The sequence below is a fragment of the Dendrobates tinctorius genome, unplaced genomic scaffold (assembly GCF_039654945.1).
Source record: "Dendrobates tinctorius isolate UK_male_01 unplaced genomic scaffold, ASM3965494v1 ptg000089l, whole genome shotgun sequence".
Classification (NCBI taxonomy): Eukaryota; Metazoa; Chordata; class Amphibia; order Anura; family Dendrobatidae; genus Dendrobates; species Dendrobates tinctorius.
In genome coordinates this window covers 14,757,501-14,779,366 of record NW_027361757.1, presented here as the reverse complement: position 1 = coordinate 14,779,366, position 21,866 = coordinate 14,757,501, and the positions used below count along the sequence as shown (strand labels likewise).

Here is a 21,866-nt window from a genome sequence, read left to right as displayed (position 1 = left end):
AAAAAGTAACAAATACAGAGTCTATTTGGATTTCTAGATTTTGTAAATATACACTCACTGGCCACTTTATTAGGTACACCTGTCCAACTGTGTGTTAAGACTTAATTTCTAATCAGCCAATCACATGGCGGCAACTCAGTGCATTTAGGCATGTAGACATGGTCAAGACAATCTCCTGCAGTTCAAACCGAGCATCAGTATGGGGAAGAAAGGTGATTTGAGTGCCTTTGAACGTGGCATGATTGTTGGTGCCAGAAGGGCTGGTCTGAGAATTTCAGAAACTGCTGATCTACTGGGATTTTCACGCACAACCATCTCTAGGGTTTACAGAGAATGGTCCGAAAAAGAAAAAAAATCCAGTGAGCGGCAGTTCTGTGGCCGGAAATGCCATGTTGATGCCAGAAGTCAGAGGAGAATGGGCAGACTGGTTCGAGCTGATAGAAAGGCAACAGTGACTCAAATTGCCACCCGTTACAACCAAGGTAGGCAGAAGAGCATCTCTGAACGCACAGTGCGTCGAACTTTGAGGCAGATGGGCTACAGCAGCAGAAGACCACACTGGGTACCACTCCTCTCAGCTAAGAACAGGAAACTGAGGCTACAATTTGCACAAGCTCATCGAAATTGGACAGTAGAAGATTGGAAAAACGTTGCCTGGTCTGATGAGTCTCGATTTCTGCTGCGACATTCGGATGGTAGGGTCAGAATTTGGCGTAAACATGAAAGCATGGATCCATCCTGCCTTGTATCAACGGTTCAGGCTGGTGGTGGTGGTGTCATGGTGTGGGGAATTTTTTCTGGGCACTCTTTGGGCCCCTTGGTACCAATTGAGCATCGTTGCAACGCCACAGCCTACCTGAGTATTGTTGCTGACCATGTCCATCCCTTTATGACCACAATGTACCCAACATCTGATGGCTACTTTCAGCAGGATAATGCGCCATGTCATAAAGCTCGAATCATCTCAGATTGGTTTCTTGAACATGACAATGAGTTTACTGTACTCAAATGGCCTCCTCAGTCACCAGATCTCAATCCAATAGAGCATCTTTGGGATGTGGTGGAACGGGAGATTCGCATCAGGGATGTGCAGCCGACAAATCTGCGCCAACTGTGTGATGCCATCATGTCAATATGGTCCAAAATCTCTGAGGAATGCTTCCAGCACCTTGTTGAATCTCTGCCACGAAGAATTGAGGCAGTTCTGAAGGCAAAAGGGGGTCCAACCCCTTACTAGCATGGTGTACCTAATAAAGTGGCCAGTGAGTGTACTTCAGACAGTACATATTATTTCGCCATTTATTACATAGCTCTGCGGGTAGGGCCGTATTTAGAGTTTATGCTGCCCTAGGCACTTTTAGTGCTGCCTCCCCCATTGGTGAGTATGACTAATCCAGACACTTAGGCTACTTTCACATCAGTGATTTTTGCCATTCTCCCTAGTGCAGCCATCTCCCCAGTGCAGGCTTCGCCCATTCCCGCCCTAATGGCAAATACGGCCCTGTCTGCGGGTACTAATTATCCAGTGCATGCATCATTCAGCAAATGGTAAAACAAATTACAAGGATCATTTCACAAATCAACCAAAATACACTGTACTTTTCTAAGGATGGAAAAGAAAGTTACATGTCAAAGTCAACTTTTTGCAACTGTCATATATTTTTTCAGCGCCGATTCCCTCAATCCTTTACCTAACTGCCATTACGAGGCAGTTCTTCATGGTGCTACATGTGACAAGACAATCTGAGCAAGGGGTGAGGTGGCCAAAGCCTGAACACGATGCCCTTATGTTGCAATCCCTAGAGATGAGCGAATTTGTTCGGATTCGGTTCCGAATACGATCGGAATCAAATATTGTTTTTGCAATATTCGTCAAACACAGCCGAATGTCTCTAGAGTCAATGGGAGTAGAAATTACCGAATATGTTTGGAACCGATCATAAGACATACATTTGGCATGAATAGTGTTCGAATATGGCCCAAATATGTCAAAATCAGATTCGGGGACAAAATCCGAACAAATTCGCTCATCTCTATTCTCTACCACTAACCTCTCTCTGACTGCTGCATTGTAAGGTGAAATAGAACCAATGTCATTTGTATTCAAGGAAGAGTTTAGAGGTCTTCAAAAGGAAAAGAAAAATGGGAGAACCAAGTGACAGATGTCAATGGGAGGAGGTGCAAGAAGTGTTCATGTCTTTAAGCCTATTTATAAATAATCTGCTGACTTTAGGATGCTAATATTTAACATGCTATTAATGGAACGATGCTAATCTTGATGAAATGTCAGGAAAAAAAAACAAAAAAAAAAACGGCCTTCTAAATATCTTTAGAAACCAAAATTGAACATTTAAGTTTCATTTTTTTCAGTCTGTACCTTTCTTCTTGAAGCATGTAATCAATTAAAAATGGTTGGCATGCCCAAAATACATCATAAAGAAGAGTGGCTACTTTAGACCTGCACACAGAAATATAGTTGGAGGGCATTTTCTCCCGAAGATTAATCTGATCATCTTTTCTATGAGAAAAAAAAGTCAATGATTATTGGGGGCACTTTGGGCTGCTACTTCCAGCCTACTGGGCATCAGATCGTGAACAATCAGCTAAAATCCTTGGACTTGGCCTGTATATTCTCTTTTGCTTTCTCCCCTGCCCAGGAGATGTGGTATGATCAGACCATGTTCCTGTACGGTCAGACACAGCCATTACACAGTACACAGCAGGGGCACATTTATAAGATTATCTCAGCACAGGAACATTTTTTTTTTTAACACATGCAATTGTGGAACTTATTAGTATTCCAATATCTATTAATTGAAATGTACTTTGTGGGAAAACCCCTTTAAGGACAGAATTTTTGTCCCAAGACAATGTAATCTGTCTATATATCAATGCTCAATAGAATTAGGAATAATAGTTGTAATGCAAATGCATCAGCTACTTCCAATAAATACCCAGAACAAACCAACAGGGAGGTGTTGCCCCACTGGCGAGCAGCCGGCTACAGGTGGGTGAAGCAAGAGCAGCTGAGCCATGTAACAGAGGCTGCTCTCCACTATACTGTTGAGTGCAGGGTACCGGCTACAGTGAAGTGAGTTTGGAAGAGAACGCGCTTCCTTCTCCCCTCCATCTTGGGTGGTACCTGTGGGCATTTATGTAGCAGGAGGCCCTCTGTAGTCTACCGCACTTTTTTATACCGTTTAACAGTGTATAGGCACATACCGGCCAGACCAAGGCTGAGATGACATTTTTGGCCTCAGTCTAGTGAATGGGACCTATGGCAATGTTACAGTACACATCAGGAAAAAGCTCTGCAAAATGCAGTCTAGGTGCAGAGAAGCAGTGTACACCAAGTCTAAGATAGTTGTACACACGATCCGCTATTGAACAGATGGTGGATTAGAAGCACAAAGTGGAATATCTCGAGCCCACATTACGAACTGGCTACAATTCAATATGAGTATTTGTCAAGCACGACACGACAGCCTATTACAGACAATGACACGAAACAATCACTGACCTCAGGGAGACCAGTCAAAGAAAACACTGCGGCAGCCGGTAAAGGCGATCAATCACAGTGAAATCCTAGGTGCATTGCTCCCTGGGAAATACGAATATGCAAATAAAGTCCGTGGGGCCTCATTTAAGAGTCTCAAACACGGGACTAGCCAGATCTTCCTCCAGGGAAGGACCCAGCCAAGGGGTGGCTCCTTTCGGAAACCACCATTACCACCATATTAAGTGGCCCTTTAAGTCAATATCCAGCTCTTTACAAGGTCACAGATATGACAAGGGAAATACCAAGGCCAGGTATCCATCCACAGACAGCCGTTTTGGGTTGTTGCCCCTCATCAGTGTGGAGTAGGATTCTGGCTAGGTGGGAGCAATGCCTAGTAGACCAACATCACGAAACAATCACTGACCTCAGGGAGACCAGTCAAAGAAAACACTGCGGCAGCTGGCAAAGGCACTCAATCACAGTGAAATCCTAGGTGCATTGCTCCCTGGGAAATACGAATATGCAAATAAAGTCCGTGGCGCCTCATTTAAGAGTCTCAAACACGGGACTAGCCGTAAAGAGCTGGATATTGACTTAAAGGGCCACTTAATATGGTGGTAATGGTGGTTTCAGAAAGGAGCCACCCCTTGGCTGGGTCCTTCCCTGGAGGAAGATCTGGCTAGTCCTGTGTTTGAGACTCTTAAATGAGGCTCCACGGACTTTATTTGCATATTACAGACAATGAGGTAGAGTCAACGGCGCTGTACAGAGGGCACAAAGTGCTACTTGGCTGAGATATTCACGGCTAGGAGACACTTAGGCTGCTTTCACACATCCATGTCAGGGGTGCGGCGGTGTGCGGCGAAAAGCTGTACCGCCGGATCAGGCCTGCAGCGGTGACACCGGATGCAGATGCGGCGCCTGATCCGGTTGGGAAGCATTTAAAGGAGCCGCACCAGGGTCGAGAGAGGCAGCGGTATGCAGGGGGGGGGGGGGGGGGGGGAGAGATACACGCACGCTCGCCGGGCACTTGTGGGTTAAAACTCACAGTGTCCACGCATGTGCTGTTGAAAAAGCCGTTCCGGCGCTGCAAAAAAACGTTGCAGGCAACGTTTTTTGCTGACGCAGATTTTACGCTTCCGGCTAAAAACGGAGGCGCCGCATGTCCATCCGGCACGATGCGGCGATCATTAAATTCTATGTGCCAAAACCAGATCCAATTCCGGATCCGGTTTTCACACTTTTCGCCGCATCGTGCCGGATTCAAAAAGCCGGATGTATGAAAGCAGCCTTAGGGCTAATAATTCATACTTCAACTTCTATATAAAATGTTTTAAGAACAGTGACATTAAAATGCATGTTCGAACATGTATATCTCTTTTATTTTGAGTCTATCAAACTGGAATATCTGGAGAATGAAGAGGGCACTATCAGCACCAAGTCATACTTACCGTTATCTATGCGCTGCGTCCTCAGACCCTGTACTATGAAAATGGCGCAAACTCACATTGCGGAAACATTTTGTGACTTTTCACAGCTTTTTATGCCACAATTCTAATGAAAAAGCTTTGATGAATTGAATCTTTAGGCCCGATTCATCAAAGTGCCAACGCAAAAAAACTAGGGCTAAAAAACCTAGTATAAAAATTTGAAGAGTTAAAAAATTTTTAAAACGTGAATTTCCACAAAAATGTTGCAACTTTTGACAGTTTCAGGCACTTCTGCCAAACTGGGTATAGCTGAGGAGGAGCTGGGGCAGGATGGGGCGTGGCAAAGCCCATCCTTCAATTTAATGAAAAGAGAAGCCATTTGTTATGCCAGAAATTATTACTCCAGTCCCTGACTGGAGTAACATTTCTGGCAAAGCACAAGCTACTTATAAGATGTGCTGAAATCATGCGCCTCTTAAAGAATTCAGCGCATCTTATTCCTGCATGCCCCTCATTAAGATGGGCTTATGAAACACCAGTCTTAATGAATTGGGGCCATACGGTCAGGTTTCTGAGATTGCTGGAGGTCCCTGCAAGCCGACACTTTGTGATCATCTTGCTGTCAAAGAACAAGCAGAAACTGTCCAAAGCCAAAAACTCCTTTAATCTTTATTTGTGTACTTCTGTTCTCATGTGAAGCAAAATTACTTTCCATTAAAACGTTAATATACTGTACATATGAAATTTTTAATGACTGACCCAATTTCACTCATAGAATTACCTTTTTTGTTCGGTATAAGTTTTAAAACTATTATTTCCAAGATGGCTCTCAAAAACATAATTGAAAATAATCATCTAACGAGTCTATTGCCCAGGAAAAACGTTCCCAGTTTGGATGTAACCCAGAAGTTTGAGTGGCCAAGTATCGACAGACACATGCATATTTAGCTTTTCTGAGATGATTGTCACATATGAAATTGAGCTGGTTCCCGGCTAATCGGAGAGAACTGAATCATATCCAAAAGTGGAGAAATTGACAATTGACTGTGACATTTCATCTCTATGATGACAGTCCAATTAGGGATTTATTACTAATTACACACTGAATAGCTTTTTTTGCCGGTTATCATTCCTTAATACAGCACAGATTTCCTTCAAATTTCTCCAACCTAAACTATACTGTAAATTAACAATTATTTACCTTTTTACAGTTTTGCAGCTTTACTAATTTTTTGTATTTTCCAATGCTAGTCTTCTCATTGAAAAAAAGGACTCTCCTTATACATTCACATAGGGAGAGACCTGTCCACACCAAAGCAGCGGGTGGGGAGAAGTTGCTGGGGACACGTCAGTCCAACTAGTCTCCATTGCGGCTCGGTCCCCTGCAGCTAATAAACTGTTTTTCTCTGAAGAGAGTTAAGCCCCCGTCACACATGCTGAGTCACAAGTTTTGTGACACTTACCAGCGACCAGCCCCCCTGCCGGTTATCGCTGATCGTCCTGGAATAGCCAGGACATTTTTTTGATCTCTGGTCTCCTGCTGGCCAGCACGCATCGCTGCATGTGACAGGTGGGAGACCAGCGATCAGCACACTGGTAACTAAGGTAAACGCAGGGTTTCTAAGCACCGGGCGGTGCTTAGAAACCCGATGTGTACCTTAGTTACCAGCGCGCTGATGCAGGGAGCTGGTAAACAAGGTACACATCGGGTTTCTAAGTGATGCACGCCCCTTAGAAACCTGATGTGTACCTTAGTTACCAGCTCCCTGCATCAGCGCGCTGGTAACTAAAGTACACAGCAACGCCGCGCGCTCGGCGTTGCTGGTGCTCATCGCTGGTGAAGCTGTCTGACAGCTCAACAGCGATCATGTAGCGACTCACCAGCGATCCCGACAAGTTGATATCGTTGTCGGAATCGCTGGTGAGTCGCTATGTGTGACGGGGCCCTTAGACATACAGCGGGTGAAATAAGTTTTGGACACCACCAATTTTCTAAGTTAATATATTTCTAAAGGTGTTATTGACAATTCTCACCAGATGCCGGTAACAACCCATCCAATCCACACAGGCAAAGTGATCAAACCATAGATGTCCATAAATTAAGGTATGTGTAATAAGGAGAAATTACACAGGGAAAAATTATTGAATACATGAAGAAAAAGATGCAAAAAGCCATGGCAAGTCATAGCACCAACTGAAATCTATCTAATTATGAAGCAATCCTGCCACTTAGTGAAAAATAAAGTCAGCTGCTTCAAATGATGGCCTATAAAAGGTGTCTCATTACAAGGTGCCAAACAAGGAACATCTCATGATAAGTAAAACCAGTGAGCTGTCTCAAGACCTTTGCAACCTAATTATTGCAAAATACTGATGGCATTGGTTACAGAAGAATTTGTAAACTACTGAAGACTCTAGTGAGCAATAATATTGGGGCCATAAGCCAGAAGTGGAAAGAACATAATTTCACCATAAACCAACCACAGCCAGGTGCTCTCTGCAAGATTTCAGACAGTGAAAAGAATCAGAAATGTCATCTAAAGCCCCTGTCACACACAGCGATCTCGCTAGCGAGATCACTGCCGAGTCACAAGTTTTGTGATGCAACAGCGATCTCACCAGCAAGATCGCTGTGTGACAACTATCAGCGACCAGCCCCACTGCCGTGTATCGCTGATCGTTGTGGAAAGCCGCGGCGCTTAAAAACCCGCTGTTTACCTTGGTTACCTGCTCCCTGCATCAGCGCGCTGGTAATTAAGGTACACAGAGGGTTTCTAAGCGCCGCACGGCGCTTAGAAACCCACTGTTTACCTTGGTTACAAGCTCCTGCTCGCTGGTCTCCCGCCTGCGTGCTGGCCAGCGGGAGACCAACTATCAAAAAAATGTCCAGGGCTTCCATTAAGTCTATTGACATCACATGATTAATAACAGACTAGCTGAATCCTTCTAAGCTCTATGTAGAGATGGGAGGTCAATTTTCACTGCATTAGTCAGAAGTCATTGCAAAAGTCCCTGGCAGGGGAGGGTGGGGAGAGAGCAGCTAGGTCAGGAGTTGAAGAGGGGAATGATAAATTCGAGGACAAGAGACTTCCTGTTTCTACAGAGTAGAGAAAAGAGAAAAAATAGCTGTGTAGCAAGGCAAAATTAGCAATTGTAAGCACACAGTGCTGTATAATATGATGATTGCAATATATTCCAAAGACATACTGATCGGGATTCTAGATTGTGAGCCCCATCGGGGACAGTGTCGATAATGTATGTAAAGCACTGTGGAATTAATGGTGCTATACAAAGGAGTAAAAATAAATATTACGGCAATAAAACGTTGATGGGAGTGTGTCTTTAAGTGACACACAAGGCCTCTCTACAGGATATAAAAAAGAATGTGACTAATCAGATCAGTTCATTTTCTTCCAACACAATGTGTAATTTCCATCAGAACCAGCATTATCTGTGTCAATCTTTGTTCCAGCAGCTCTTCTGTGGGATCGGATCAGACAACCTAGCCTTCGCTCTCCATGTGCATCAATAAGCCTTGGATGCCCATGACTGATTTCATAAGGAGACATATGGATATTTTTTCTTATTTTTCATTCCATAAAAATCCAACAGTGAAAGAATCCTAGCATAAATTATCATGTGTACAGTATCCAAGCGGGCACCATATGGATCTTACAAGGACCTTGTGCTGTCATATAGCATTCTGCACAAGCCTTTCCAGATTCTTTAATACTGTAGCCTTGATCATTATGAAATATCACAGGTACATGTGTACATGGAACTTCAAGTTATGGGCAATGCTGTACTTATCATAGGGACCACCTTGGTAGTCTACAGGATTTCTGGCTCTAGCCCATGTGTTCTTTGTATCATATTTATCAGACTGTGAATCTTTCCCTCAGTGATTGGATTACTTAACACTGATCATCTGCCACTTACCATGATGAATCAGTGGCTGTATAGGGCTCATCTGGCAGTTAAGCACCTCCTGCACCAAACTGCAGTGGGCTACTGTGTAAACATATGTGCCTTAATATAATTATGAGAGAGACACACACAATCTGTCAGTCCTGTACCAGAGACGCTCTGATAGCAGTGACCAAGTATCACTAGATTTATGAGCGAGAACCATCTCATCACATTCTGTGGAGAAGTACTTGTCTTTGATACAACTAGAGTGACTAGAGTGATACCCGGTAACAGAGGTGTCCTTTTTAGGACTGACATTGATAAATGATACCTAAATTTGGGTTAATGAGTTGGTCAAAGATATCATTGTGCCAATACATATGCTTGAAAAAGGCATTGCCATAACCATAAAAGTTTTCTGTCCACTAGGTGACATGACCCAACAGTGACCTCCTGTGAGCTCATGCTGCTTATTATGTAGGAAGAAAGTCAACACAGTTCATCATGTCCTCCTGATTCTCCTTGGTGAAACACTCAACTATCTGTAACGGTTTCTGTCAGCGAGGCTTGGTGTTCAGGTGCAAAAGGGAGCACTTCATCTTAAAGAAGAGGAGGAATATGCAATGAAGGTGTCTCCCGTTTGTGTCTTCCAGGTCAATTGAATTCAGAGGAACCTTGATCTACAACATGTTAAATGCTCAGCAACAATTGTACAATGAACTAATGTATGAGATTTCCCTGACCTCATAGCGTAAATTACCAATCCCATTTTATGCTGATGACCAAGACCTATACAAAACTCTTATAACAAACAAGTGAGACCATTCTTCTCCTGCCCTATACTTCTGCTCCCAGCACAATGCACCTCTTAGGTTTCTGATGATCGTAGTTTGGCAACCAATGATCCATAAAGCACACCTGTGAGACAAAGTGCTCATGTATTAATACTTACCTTGTAATGTCTTCACATCCTGTTCCGTCCAGATGTGTCCGGATCCCAGAATTCCAAGCGGCGGAAGTTCACCAACCGCCATATTGGGACAACCAAGTGATGGGTGTCTCAATATGGAAACTGCTGGTGGCACCAGCCTCTTGCGTGGTAGCACAAGCGGAACACCGTTGCACCACACACAATCTGTATATGCCGCATGCACCACACACACTCTGTATATGCTGTACGCACTACATACACACACACTGTATACGCCATGCGCAGCCTCTTGCTCTCAACGCTGCAAAGACTGCCCCCATCATGACATTACCGCCCTCACGATGGGCTTCCATCTAGTGTATTACTAAAAAGTGAATCAAGGCTAAAGATACATTCTAATATTTTGCAAAAGACCACACAAGAGACGGAAAAAAATATGTCCAGAAATAGCAGTTGAGCTTCATTGGCATGCACAATACGCTCTGTATAGACTCAAGCCTTTATTTGCAGACCTATTAATTAACTAAATTGCCGTCTGACACTACTAGATGATAAGATCACACTGGGGCAGCCCTGAGACGAGGCTAAAAATAATGAAATAGTTCTCCTGTAATTTCCTCCAAGACACGAATGTTGACTAGTATAATCATAACGTGTACAGAAAACTAGCAGTTCTTCAAGTACGGTATTTCTCTGTTTGATAAAAAAAAATTAAAGACATGAACAAATGCGCTCCATGGGATTCTCATCTCCTGTTATCTATATTAAAGAAGGACTCATTTCTGTGATATACTACTGTTCAAAAGTTTAGGGTCACTTAGAAATTTCCTTATTTTTGAAAGAAAAGCACAGTTTTTTTCCAATGAAGCCAACATTAAATGATTCAGAAATACCACATTAACAATGTATAGAGTGTAAATGACTATTCTAGCTGCAAACGTCTGATTTGTACTGCAATATCTTCATAGATGTATAGAGGCCCATTTCTAACAACCATCACTCCAGTGTTCTTATGGTACTTTGTGTTTGCTAACTATGTAAGAAGGCTAATGGATGGTTAAAATACCCTTGAAAATCCTTGTGCAAGTATGTTAGCACAGCTGAAAACAGTTTGGCTGATTAGAGAAGCTATAAACCTGACCTTCCTTTGAGCTAGTTGAGAATCTGGAGCATTACATTTGTTGGTTCCATTAAACTCTCAAAATGGCCAGAAAAAAAATAACTTCTGTAAAACTCGACAGTCTATTCTTGTTCTTAGAAATGAAGGCTATTCCATGCGAGAAATTGCCAAGAAACTGAAGATTTCCTACAACGGTGTGTACTACTCCCTTCAGAGGAGAGCACAAACAGGCTCTAACCAGAGTAGAGAGGGAAGTGGGAGGCCCCGCTGCACAACTGAGCAACAAGACAAGTACATTAGAGTCTGTAGTTTGAGAAATCAACGCCTCACAGGTCCTCAACTGGCAGCTTCATTAAATAGTACACGTAAAAAACGCCAGTGTCAACGTCTACAGTGAAGAGGCGACTCCGGGATGCTGGCCTTCATATCTGAGACTGGCTAACAAAAGGAAAAGACTAATATGGGCAAAAGAACACAGACATTGGACAGAGGTGTTATGGACACAGAAAACCAAGTTTGAGGTGTTTGGATCACACATAAGAACATTTATGAGATGCAGAACAACTGAAAAGATACTGGAAGAGTGCCTGACATCATCTGTCAAGCATGGTGGAGGTAATGTGATGGTCTGGGGTTGCTTTGGTGCTGGTAAAGTGGGATATTTGTACAAGGTAAAAGGGATTCTGAATAAGGAAGGCTATCACTCCATTTTGCAATGCCATGCCATACCCTGTGGACAGCGCTTGATTGGAGCCAATTTCATCCTACCACAGGACAATGACCCAAAGCACACCTCCAAATTATGCAAGAACTATTTAGGGAAGAAGCAGGCAGCTGGTATTCTATCTGTAATGGAGTGGCCAGCGCAGTCACCAGATCTCAACCCCATTGAGCCGCTGTGGGAGCAGTTTGACCGTATGGTATGCAAATAGTGCCCATCAAGCCAAACCAACTTGTGGGTGGGGCTTCTGGAAGCATGGGGTGAAATTTCTCCAGATTACCTCAGCAAATTAACTGCTAGAATGCCAAAGGTCTGCAATGCTGTAATTGCTGCAAAGGGAGCATTCTTTGACAAAAGCAAAGTTTGAAGGAGAAAATTATTATTTCAAATAAAAATCTTTTTTTTCTTCGAACCGTGTCAATGTCTGGACTAGATTTTAAATTAATTTGGCAACTCATTTGATTAATAAAAGTATGAGTTTTCATGGAAAACGCAACATTGTCTGGGTGACCCCAAACATTTGAACGGTAGTGTATGTCCTTACAGATTATGTATAAAATGTACATGAAGAGAGGACAGGAACAATAAGGATCCAAATTATATTGCAAAACAGGGTATACTGGGGAGAGTCCTTCTGCCAGCAACACAGTAAGCCCTTATAACTGCCATTAATCCATGGATTAGGGCATATGGAAGTCACATAGGGTGGTACCTAACTGAAGATCATTACCGAACGAGCCAAAGTGGAAAGCCAATAAAAAGCATCAATCACTGATGATTGTTTTTTGGGGGGTTTAGAATAAATGTATGACCCTTGCCATCATCTTCATGTTGAAGAAAACCCGTCACCAGGTGAAAAGTGTCCAGTTTTTTCCCCTTATTTTATTTTTTATTTCTGCTGTTTTACTAATGATGCAGTACTTCATTTAAATCCACCACCCGGTTCAAGAGAAAATTTGCCCTTTTTCTTGTAGGAATTTTTCATGATCTTTTCCAAGTAGGCGTGCCTAACAGGATTCTCAGGGGTATATCTTTAGGCTGCTCTGCATTATTACCTTGATATCTACACCCCTGACGAAGCCTGTGGGTTAAAGGTGCGTTGGGGCTGGTCGACCAGAGCACATGCACCTTAAGCCTTTTTTACTGGCACATCATTTTGATGTAAGTACACTATGGCTTCCCTCTATTTAACAGGTAGTCTCAGCATTTTGCATGTATGACTTAGGGTACTTTTTGCCAAGGGCTCTATTTACCAGTTTATATATTTTTGTATATACGCATCTTGCACGTGACCTTTTGATAAATCTATTATGACATATATCCATATGTGCTTTAGTACCACTCCATTGGAGTATTGTTTTTTGGTAAACATTTTTGCTCATTGCTCTTTTTGACATCGATAAAATATTTTTCTTCATGAGAAAACACCCAGAGTGTAGCACTCTGGGTGTTTTCTGTTGGTTTAACACATCTATTTGTCGAGTGTGTTTCCCCTATGTTTTTATTGTATTTAGCTCAGTTTTTATGTCAGTATTTATTAAACCCCTTTTGGTAAAGACCAGAAAAATCACAAGACCAGAATTTACTCCTTTGGTAAATACCAGAAAAAAAATCATAAGACCAAGCTTTACCCCTATGGCAATTACCAGGAGAAGTCATAATTGGCCAACAGATGCAAGACTCACCTTGTGGACCAGTAGCTGTGTTGAGAGTTAAAATCAGTCTTTCTGCAAATGAAGAATGCTAGACTCTCCACTATTTTTGGCGTTATTTTTCTATCTAAACATATGATGGTAATTCCACTTTTGGTGTCTGTTCACATAAAGTGGAACATCCGATACTTGGGTAAGGTCTAACATTTTATAAAATATTATAATTAAAAAAGAAGTAGAAATAACCTTACCACTATTTATGGCTATAAAAAGCACACACCCATCCCGCTGACTTTATTATCGGCCTTTGTATTCCATAAAGGCATTATTTAGCAAAATGATATATGGCAGGCAGAGTTGTCACTCATAACAAATTTCTGCTTTTCTAGACTCCTATTGATTAGGTTTCACGGTACTGTTATTATATACATTGTTCTGCTTACAAAGCTGATGAGATATCCTGCCAACAACGTTAGTGATGCTGTAACATCAGGTTCTAGCCAACGAAGGGAAGAAAACAATGGAAGACCTTTTTAGTATTCAACAATTTTCTGGTGGACCTTACCTGAATTATCAGTAACCTCCGTGCCAGTCTCCGCTGCTTCCCTTTGTTCCTCACATACGACTTCTAAAGCGAGAGTTATCCATAGCACAGCACACTTGTCTGCAGACTTTCCCAAATACAATGATCCCAACACTCCGTAGGTTTATTAGACGATACTAATAATGTTGTTAAAGAAAAAAATATCCCCACCCCTGAAATGTATTTTTTGTAAATACTTTTTATTCACCATTAACCAGTTTAACACCGACCGGGCCATTTACCCCCCAAACCAGACCAAGTACACTTTTTCTCCATGCATGCTGTTCAAAGAATTATAAAATGTTTGCTCTTTCAGAAATTCAAGTAATTCTTATTTTTTTTTGTTCCTGATATCAGATGTGATCGCACATCAGAGGAGAGAGAAATGGGGTCCACAATACCCCCAGAGTCCATGTAACCCCTTGAAGTCCCCCGGGCCACCGGCGTTACTCCGGGAGAAAATGGCGGGTGCATGCGCAGTGTACCTGCCAAGATCTGCCAGCCGGCACCAATAGGAAATTTTTCCTACTGGTTCATTTTGATCACTGTGATAGACATTAATCACAGTGATCAAAAAAAAAAAAAAAAATAGTAAACTCAAACCCCCCCTTTACCATCCCCTTCGGTAACAATAATAAAATTAAAAATATGTATTTATTTCCATTTTTCCATTAGAGTTAGGGTTGGGCTAAAGTTAGGGCTAGGATTAGGGTTGGGCTAGGGTTGAGCTATGGATAGGGTTGGGCTACGGGTAGGGTTGGGCTAAGGTTAGAGTTGTGATTAGGGTTAGGGGTGTGTTAGGGTTAGGGTTATGGTTAGGGTTGAGATTAGGGTTAGGGGTGTGTTGGGGTTAGGGTTCTGGTTGGATTAGGGTTAGGGGTGTGTTGGAGTTAGGGTTGGAGTTAGAATTGGGGGGTTTCCTGTTATGAATGGGAAACCGAGGAGGAAAAAAAAGACAACAAGCTAAGTCTCAGAAAACCAGAGAAGTTGGTAACTATGCAGATTGCAGATCCCGGATCTTAACCGCACAACTAGCAGCAGTCGTGGAGCGTTCCTACATTGGTCCTAGACGCCTCGTCACAAACGGAGAACTACATAAGCCTAAAGCAGGAAAAGAGGAAAACTAACTGCCCCAGAGCAGACCCCAAAGGAAAGACAGCCCCCCACATGTATTGATGGTGAAACAAGATGAAAATACAAACAAAGGCAGGAAAATAGGCTGAGCAAATGATGGGGCCCGGCTACCTAAAAAAGACAGAAAAGGAAAGACACTGTCTGTAATCTGCCAAAAAAATCCTACAAAAATATTGTCCAACACTTCTGATAGCAAAATTAACCCTGAAGTCACTAGACTTCTAAACCTATATCAGCACTCTGGCCTTTTTTTTGCTCTGTCTCAGAATATTTCAATCTAATAAGGGACAAAAAGCAGATTGGCAAATACTGATTAATAGGAGTGGAATTTCAGCATAGCCCCAGCAGGGGCAGGCTGATTACACAAAAAAATGAATTGACCAACAAGCGCAAGTGTGAACAATAGCAAAAAACAAACTTACCTTGAGAAGACTGGAAGAGAGCTCAAGTCCAGGAACTGAGAAGCAGACAATCACCAGCACCCGGATAGGGCGTCAGCTGTCTTATATCCAAGTCTGATACTCCAGAGATCCAATCGTTATTTTCCTCATCAGGTGGCAGATCACTACCACTTAAACCAACCGCACTACCTCCTGTCACCACCAGAGGGAGAACGGAAGGGGAACTCTCAACTGGTGGAGCAGAAAATGAGTTCATGACAGTTTCCACTGTTTAGGCACATTAGGGGATCTCGAAATGAGACACGGCGCGCGCTATTGATTCCAGGCAATTTTGTATTCAAAAACTCAAACGGTGCTCCCTCCCTTCTGAGCCCTGCCATGTGCCCAAACAGTGGCTTTCCCCACATACTGGGTATCGGCGTACTAGGAGAAATTGCACATCAAGTTTTGTGTTCCATTTTGTCCTGATACCCTTGTGAAAATAAAAAAGTTTGGCTCCAAAGTAAATCTTTTGTGAAAAAAGTAAAATGTTCATTTTTTTCCGTCCACATTTCTTTAGCTCTCGTGAAGCACCTCAAGGGTTGATAAACTTCTTGAATGTGGTTTTGAGCATCTTGAGGGGTGCAGTTTTTCTGTTATACTGACCCCCTAAACTCACTACAAATGTGAGGTGGTCCCTAAAAAAAATGGTTTTGTAAATTTTGTTTGAAAAATGAGAAATTGCTGGTCAACTTTTAACCCTTATAACGTCCTAACTAGGGATGCGCAATAGCTTCGGATAAGTCCATATCAGAAATATATATTATGGCAAGAAGAATCATCTTCCGATCTTTTATCATAGCACATGAAGCCAATTGTGGAGGATTCTTATAAACTCTTAAGGCCCCGTTACATTTAGCGATGCACCAGCGATCCAGACCACGATATGACCCGGTCAGGATCTCTGCTGCATCGCTAAATGGTCGCTAATGAGCTGCCAAACAGGCAGATCTCACTAGCGATGCAGCAGCGGTGGGCGGTCGATACCGTCACACGCAGTGAGGATGACTTCTTCCGCCTGCGCCCATGGCTCGCTCGTTGGCGCAAGCAGGAAGCCGACGACGAGAAATGGACCAGGCCGATCTCGCGGGATCACCGATAACCAGCGGGGGGGTGGGCGGGCGTAGGCAATTGTCACATGTAGCGATATCGCTAGCGGTATCGCTGCTGCATCACAAAATCAGTAAAGCTTTAGCGATATCGCTATGTGTAAAGCCCCCTTTATAAATGAGCTCTCTAGAGCTTTGTATGGCTTTGTATGACTTATCTCAGCTAAGATAAAGCCTAGATCCTCAGGCTACATTCACACTATGGGCGTAGCCAGGATCAAACCTGGGGGGGGGGGGGCAGAACCTCACAATGTTCTGCAGAATTTCATACTGCACACCTCAGCTGCTGCAGAACCTCATACTACACACCCCTACACTTGAAAATAAAGCCTGCACCTTAAGAAGATGTGGTGGTGAATGCAGTCTATTTATTCCAACTATCAATTGATGTTGATGTGTTACTGAAGACGAGCAATGTCTGTCCTGGGCGTCCTTTTGGGCAGCTATGAGGTGTACCTGACTGGTGCTAAAAAAAAGGAGTGTTAAGGCCCTTTTACTTTTAGCGATGCACCAGCGATCCAACCCGGTCAGGATCGCTGGTGCATTGCTAAATGATCGCTAGTGAGCTGTCACACAGACAGACCTCAGAGCGATGCAGCAGCAACGCAGCGCACAATACTCACCTTTCACACACAGCGATCCTGGCGTCCGCCCGCGTCCACGCGTCGCTCGTCATCACAGCAGGAAGCTGACGACGAGAAATGGAGCCGGACATTCTCGCGCGTTCAGCGATGTACAGCGGGGGAGCCGGTCGGAGGCAAGTATCACACATAGCGATATCGCTATAACGTCACAAAATCGGTGACGTTATAGCAATACCGCTATGTGTAGAACCCCCTTTAGTCTGTGTGCTATCCGGCTTTCATTCTTTTTGGTACAGATATGATATGGATAGACAGATATGGATATATAGATAGAGCAGATTTCTAATCTGCTCTTGCTATTGAAAACATTATCTATGATCTCAAAAACCTTTCAGGTGATGCAGTTTTTTAAAAAGCTGATCTGCTTTTGCAACTGAAAAATGTATCCTCAAAAAACGCAGGAAAAACGCTGTGTGTGAATGTAGCCTTAGATCAGGGAATAGAACAGCCATTTATAGGACATTTCATAACTTTCCCAAATTCCTATGAAAAAATATTCAGCACATTCTGCATTGAACTACTGTACCCAATTTATTATATATTTTAGGAGTCGGAGTCGGTCCATTTTATACCGACTCCAACTCCGACTCCACCAAAATGAGCACCGACTCCAACTCCACAGCCCTGGGTGTCACTCCTCTACCTCCTCTTCTGGGAATCTAATCCTAAAATTTATCTTCCCGTATTCTTTTGTACAGTTGTTTTGCAGAGCCATTTTGTTGGTGACTGAAATGTGATTTTGAGATGTGAACAATGTCACTCAAGACTGCTGGACTGGACAAGTTCTTGTTTTTCTACTAATGGATGCGAAAATTTAAAAGACGACCTACCCTGCAATGCAATATAGGCATGCAGCAAATACACACAATGCCTGTCATGTACATTTAACAGCCACAGGTGGATCTGAGATCCACCCGTGGCTGTTATTAAGATAAATGCCGCTGTCAATAACAGACAGCGGCATTTAACACACACTGGATGGAAGCGTGTCACAAAACCCGCCCATCGGTGCCCCTGTCATGTGATCATGGCGCACCAATGGGTTGTCATGACAGCTGGGGGTCTGCAGAAGACCCCCGTGCCGGTTATTGGGAATCTCCTATGAACACTGACCCGGATGACCGCAGCCTCAAGTCTCCTAAGGGGACTATTGAAGAGAGAGGTTAAAAAAAAAAAAAAATTGTTTTTGAAACACCACACACACAACTGTAAAAATCACCCACTTTTGCCCCATTCAAAATAAAACACAAAAAAGCACATATTTGGTATCGCTGCATTCATAAATGTCCGATCTATCAAAATGTAAAGTAAATTAAACAGATCAGTAAACAGCATAACAAGAAAAAAAAATTGGAAAGCCAGTATTCTGCTATTATGTTATTTTGGCAACTGCAACAATTCAATAAAATGCAATAACAGATGGTCAAAACATAGTTATCTACCCCAAAATGGTATAGATAAAAATGTCCACTTGGTGCGCAAAACATAAGCCCTCACACAGCCCCAGATCACGAAAAATGGAGACATAAGCCATTTACTTATTGATTTTTTTACAAAACTTGGATTTTTTAAATCGCCACTTAAATAAAAAAGAACCTAAAACATGTTTGGTATCTGTGTACTCATACTGACCTGGGGAATCATAATGGCACGTCAGTTTTAGCATTAAGTAAATATGGCAAATAAAAAACCCTAAAAACAATTGTGGAATTGCACTCTTTTTGCAATTTCCCTGCACTTGGATTTTTTTTTCCCGTTTTCCAGTACGATAAACGGTTAAAATCAACGGTACCATTCTAAAGTACAACTCGTTTTGAAAAAAAAAAACAAGCCATCATATGGCTATATTGATGGAAATAAAAAAAAAAAAAAAAAAAAGTTATGGCGCTGGAAGGAAAGGTAGAAAAAAAACGAAAACGTAAACAAGGAAAGTCGCAAGGTAGTGAAGGGGTTAATTAGGGGCCATATGCTACACTCTCCAAAAACTTCAGTGATGAGGCTAAATTAAGTGCAAACAGCAATAAGAAATTTGTGCAATAAGTGCGTTGGAAGGTGTCGTAACACAGGGGAAATTTACGTAGATCACAGTTTCATATGCCGGTCATAATCCATAGCATTCTGGAGGAAAATGCAATGTAATTATAAAAGCAGTTTACCCAAAAAGTCAAAAGGGGAAAACGTATGCTTGGCATGATAAAATTAACATACCACCTGTAGTCACCCTCCAAGAATCCTGCCACTGCTTGGGCAATTATGTATAGGATGGATCTTGGGAGGGTTACTACGAGCTACTTTTGTTATTTTTCTTTTACCAGCAAGTACAAATTTACACAAAAAGGTGAAAGACAAAACCCTTTGACAGGCGTTAGCCTCCTAAGAAATTTGTTGCATCTTTGCAACAAATCTCCTCAGCTGTGCGCAGACCTACATTTGCACTACAATTTGTCATTTTTGCTGTATATTAAATCTTAATAATATTGGCCAACTCTTTCTGGACATCCTAGACAAAGAAGAGACCTCGTTTCCCTGAAAATTTGACAAATTTCCCAGGCGCAACCAGAAACTAGTCATTAGATGGAAGCCCAGGGTTCAAATGCACATTAAAGGGTAGAAAAGCCTTGGAGTGGTGGCATACCTTGAAAGGAGGAGTGGAGATTAGGGATTTAATGACCTGTGGAAGTTCGAATTCTGGTACCCTACCTGAACCTTACCCGAACTTAAACCAAAACCTGAACCAAATTGAAAAACAATAAGATCCTGAACCTTTGAGCTGAAAAATTCTCTCTCACTGTGTTTGGCGCTTACTAATGGATATTAGGCCTGTTTCACACTTCCGTTTTTTCAAATCCGTCAAAATCCGTTGGTTTCCGTAAAAAAACGGATCCGCCATTTTTTTTCAGGATCCGTTTTTTTTGTCCCATAGACTTACATTAGTGGTTACCGCGGATCCGTCAAAAAAACGGATCCGTTTTTTTAAAAACGGATCCGTCTGCATCAGTTTCCGTCAAAAAAACGGAAACGGATCCGTTTGGCGGACACAAAAACGGAAGTGTGAAACAGGCCTTAGCTGTCAAGAACAAACCCCAAACTTTTAAGATTGGGTTCGATCATCTCTAGTGAAGATCACTTGTCTCCCAAATGGACAACCTTAGTTATCAAGTCTTCAATAAAAGTATTTGTACAAAGGCTAGACCTGCTGTGACGCAGTAAACCTCACATGGATAGATTATATCCTAAAAATAACATTTCTTCTTTTATGCTCTTTTTATTGTTCCTTTGCGTCTTCCTCTCAGCAGAGCGATGTAACAGACCGTACTACCTCCATTCACCTGGACACATGAGCAACATGTTCCAGCACGATCCCATGTACAAAGGCTGTTTTGTGTTCACAGTGGCTGGAATGTTACGAGGTGATGTAGAATCTCCCATGAAAATACTGGTGGAACACAAAGCAGTTGCCATGGCGATGCTTCTCTTGAAAAACAAAGAACTGTTGCTGCCATAACCAGTGGTCACCTTTGCAATCTGTTATGTATATTAATTGTTTTTCACTGTCAGCTGTTCCTTTGTATTTTGCCACTTTTTCGTCTCTCCCTCTAAAAGGTACCCATTTTGTTAAAGGCAGTCAGCCCAAATGGACAGTGTAAACGAAGCACATAGGCCTGTGGGGAATATTAGTCCCTATAAAAATCTCACTTTTAGTGTTTTAATCGCTGCCTCCATTCTGCAGAAACTGAAGATTAATCAAACTCTGTGTGCCTACATAAACTGCACCGCTCTACCCATTGGGTTTGCAGATCCCGGCCTTCCTCAAATGGTGATTGCAGAAAACATTCAAAGCAAGCCAGTGCTGTCAATCACCAGTGGAGATGGTGAAGTGGGTGGAGGTCATGCAAATCGAGGGGGCAGAACAGTGCACTGAGCTATTTAGCCTCATGGAGACTGCACCGAGAACCCTAATTAGGCTGCATTATCAAACTTCAGTTTCTGCAGAATGGGGACGATTCATCAAAGGGTTTACTATACATAAGGTTCCATTAACCCAACTTTCCTCCTAGCTGCTGGAACTAGATGGGAAGCATCCTACTAAATTTAGATCAAATATAATGCTTTTAGGTTACTCATTTATACGTCTAGATCAGTGTTCCTCAAACTCCAGTCCTCATGGCCTCCAACAGGTCATGTTTTCAGGATTTCCTTTGTATTGCACAAGTAATGGAATTATTATCAAGGCATCAGAAATGGCAAGTTATCTCATAAGTGCAATACTAAGGAAATGCTGAAAACCTGATATGTTGGGGGGCATGAGGACTAGAGTTTGGGAAACGCGGCTCTAGATGCTTTGCACTGTGTTCCAGCCTAATCAAGATGCTTAGTAAAATCATGCTTAGACATGACCATGTGAATTTCAATACAAGCAACCACCAAGTGGTTCAATACTAATACGAATAATCACTTTTCTATTTCCTTACCAATGCCAGTCAACCTCAGAACTTAATTCTATTTAGGACTCAGTTTTATCAAGGTCTACTTCAAAAAGTTATGCAATTGACCCTTACCAGTTCTTCTCTTTCTTTGACCTTTTTCTGGAAGCATGTGGCATCTCTGGATGGTATCACCGACATCTGATGCATTTTCATCACAGCTTCTCTGTTCAATCTTTTATATATGAAATATGTCGAATTTCTCCCATT

The 21,866-nt window shown here is 42.4% G+C and overlaps 1 protein-coding gene across 4 annotated transcripts in view; it reads right to left on the bottom strand.

Annotated features, from left to right (window-relative positions):
• The window catches only part of MARCHF8 (membrane associated ring-CH-type finger 8), a 366,422-nt gene that overhangs the window by 170,192 nt on the left and 174,364 nt on the right, over positions 1-21,866 (bottom strand). For all 4 annotated transcript variants that reach the window (XM_073585849.1, XM_073585847.1, XM_073585846.1 and 1 more), the window contains one exon: positions 21,732-21,866. This exon is cut by the window's right edge and continues 20 nt beyond it. In XM_073585849.1, the coding sequence (XP_073441950.1) occupies positions 21,732-21,812 (81 nt within the window). In that variant the 5' untranslated portion in view covers positions 21,813-21,866. The remainder of the gene's footprint in view (positions 1-21,731) is intronic.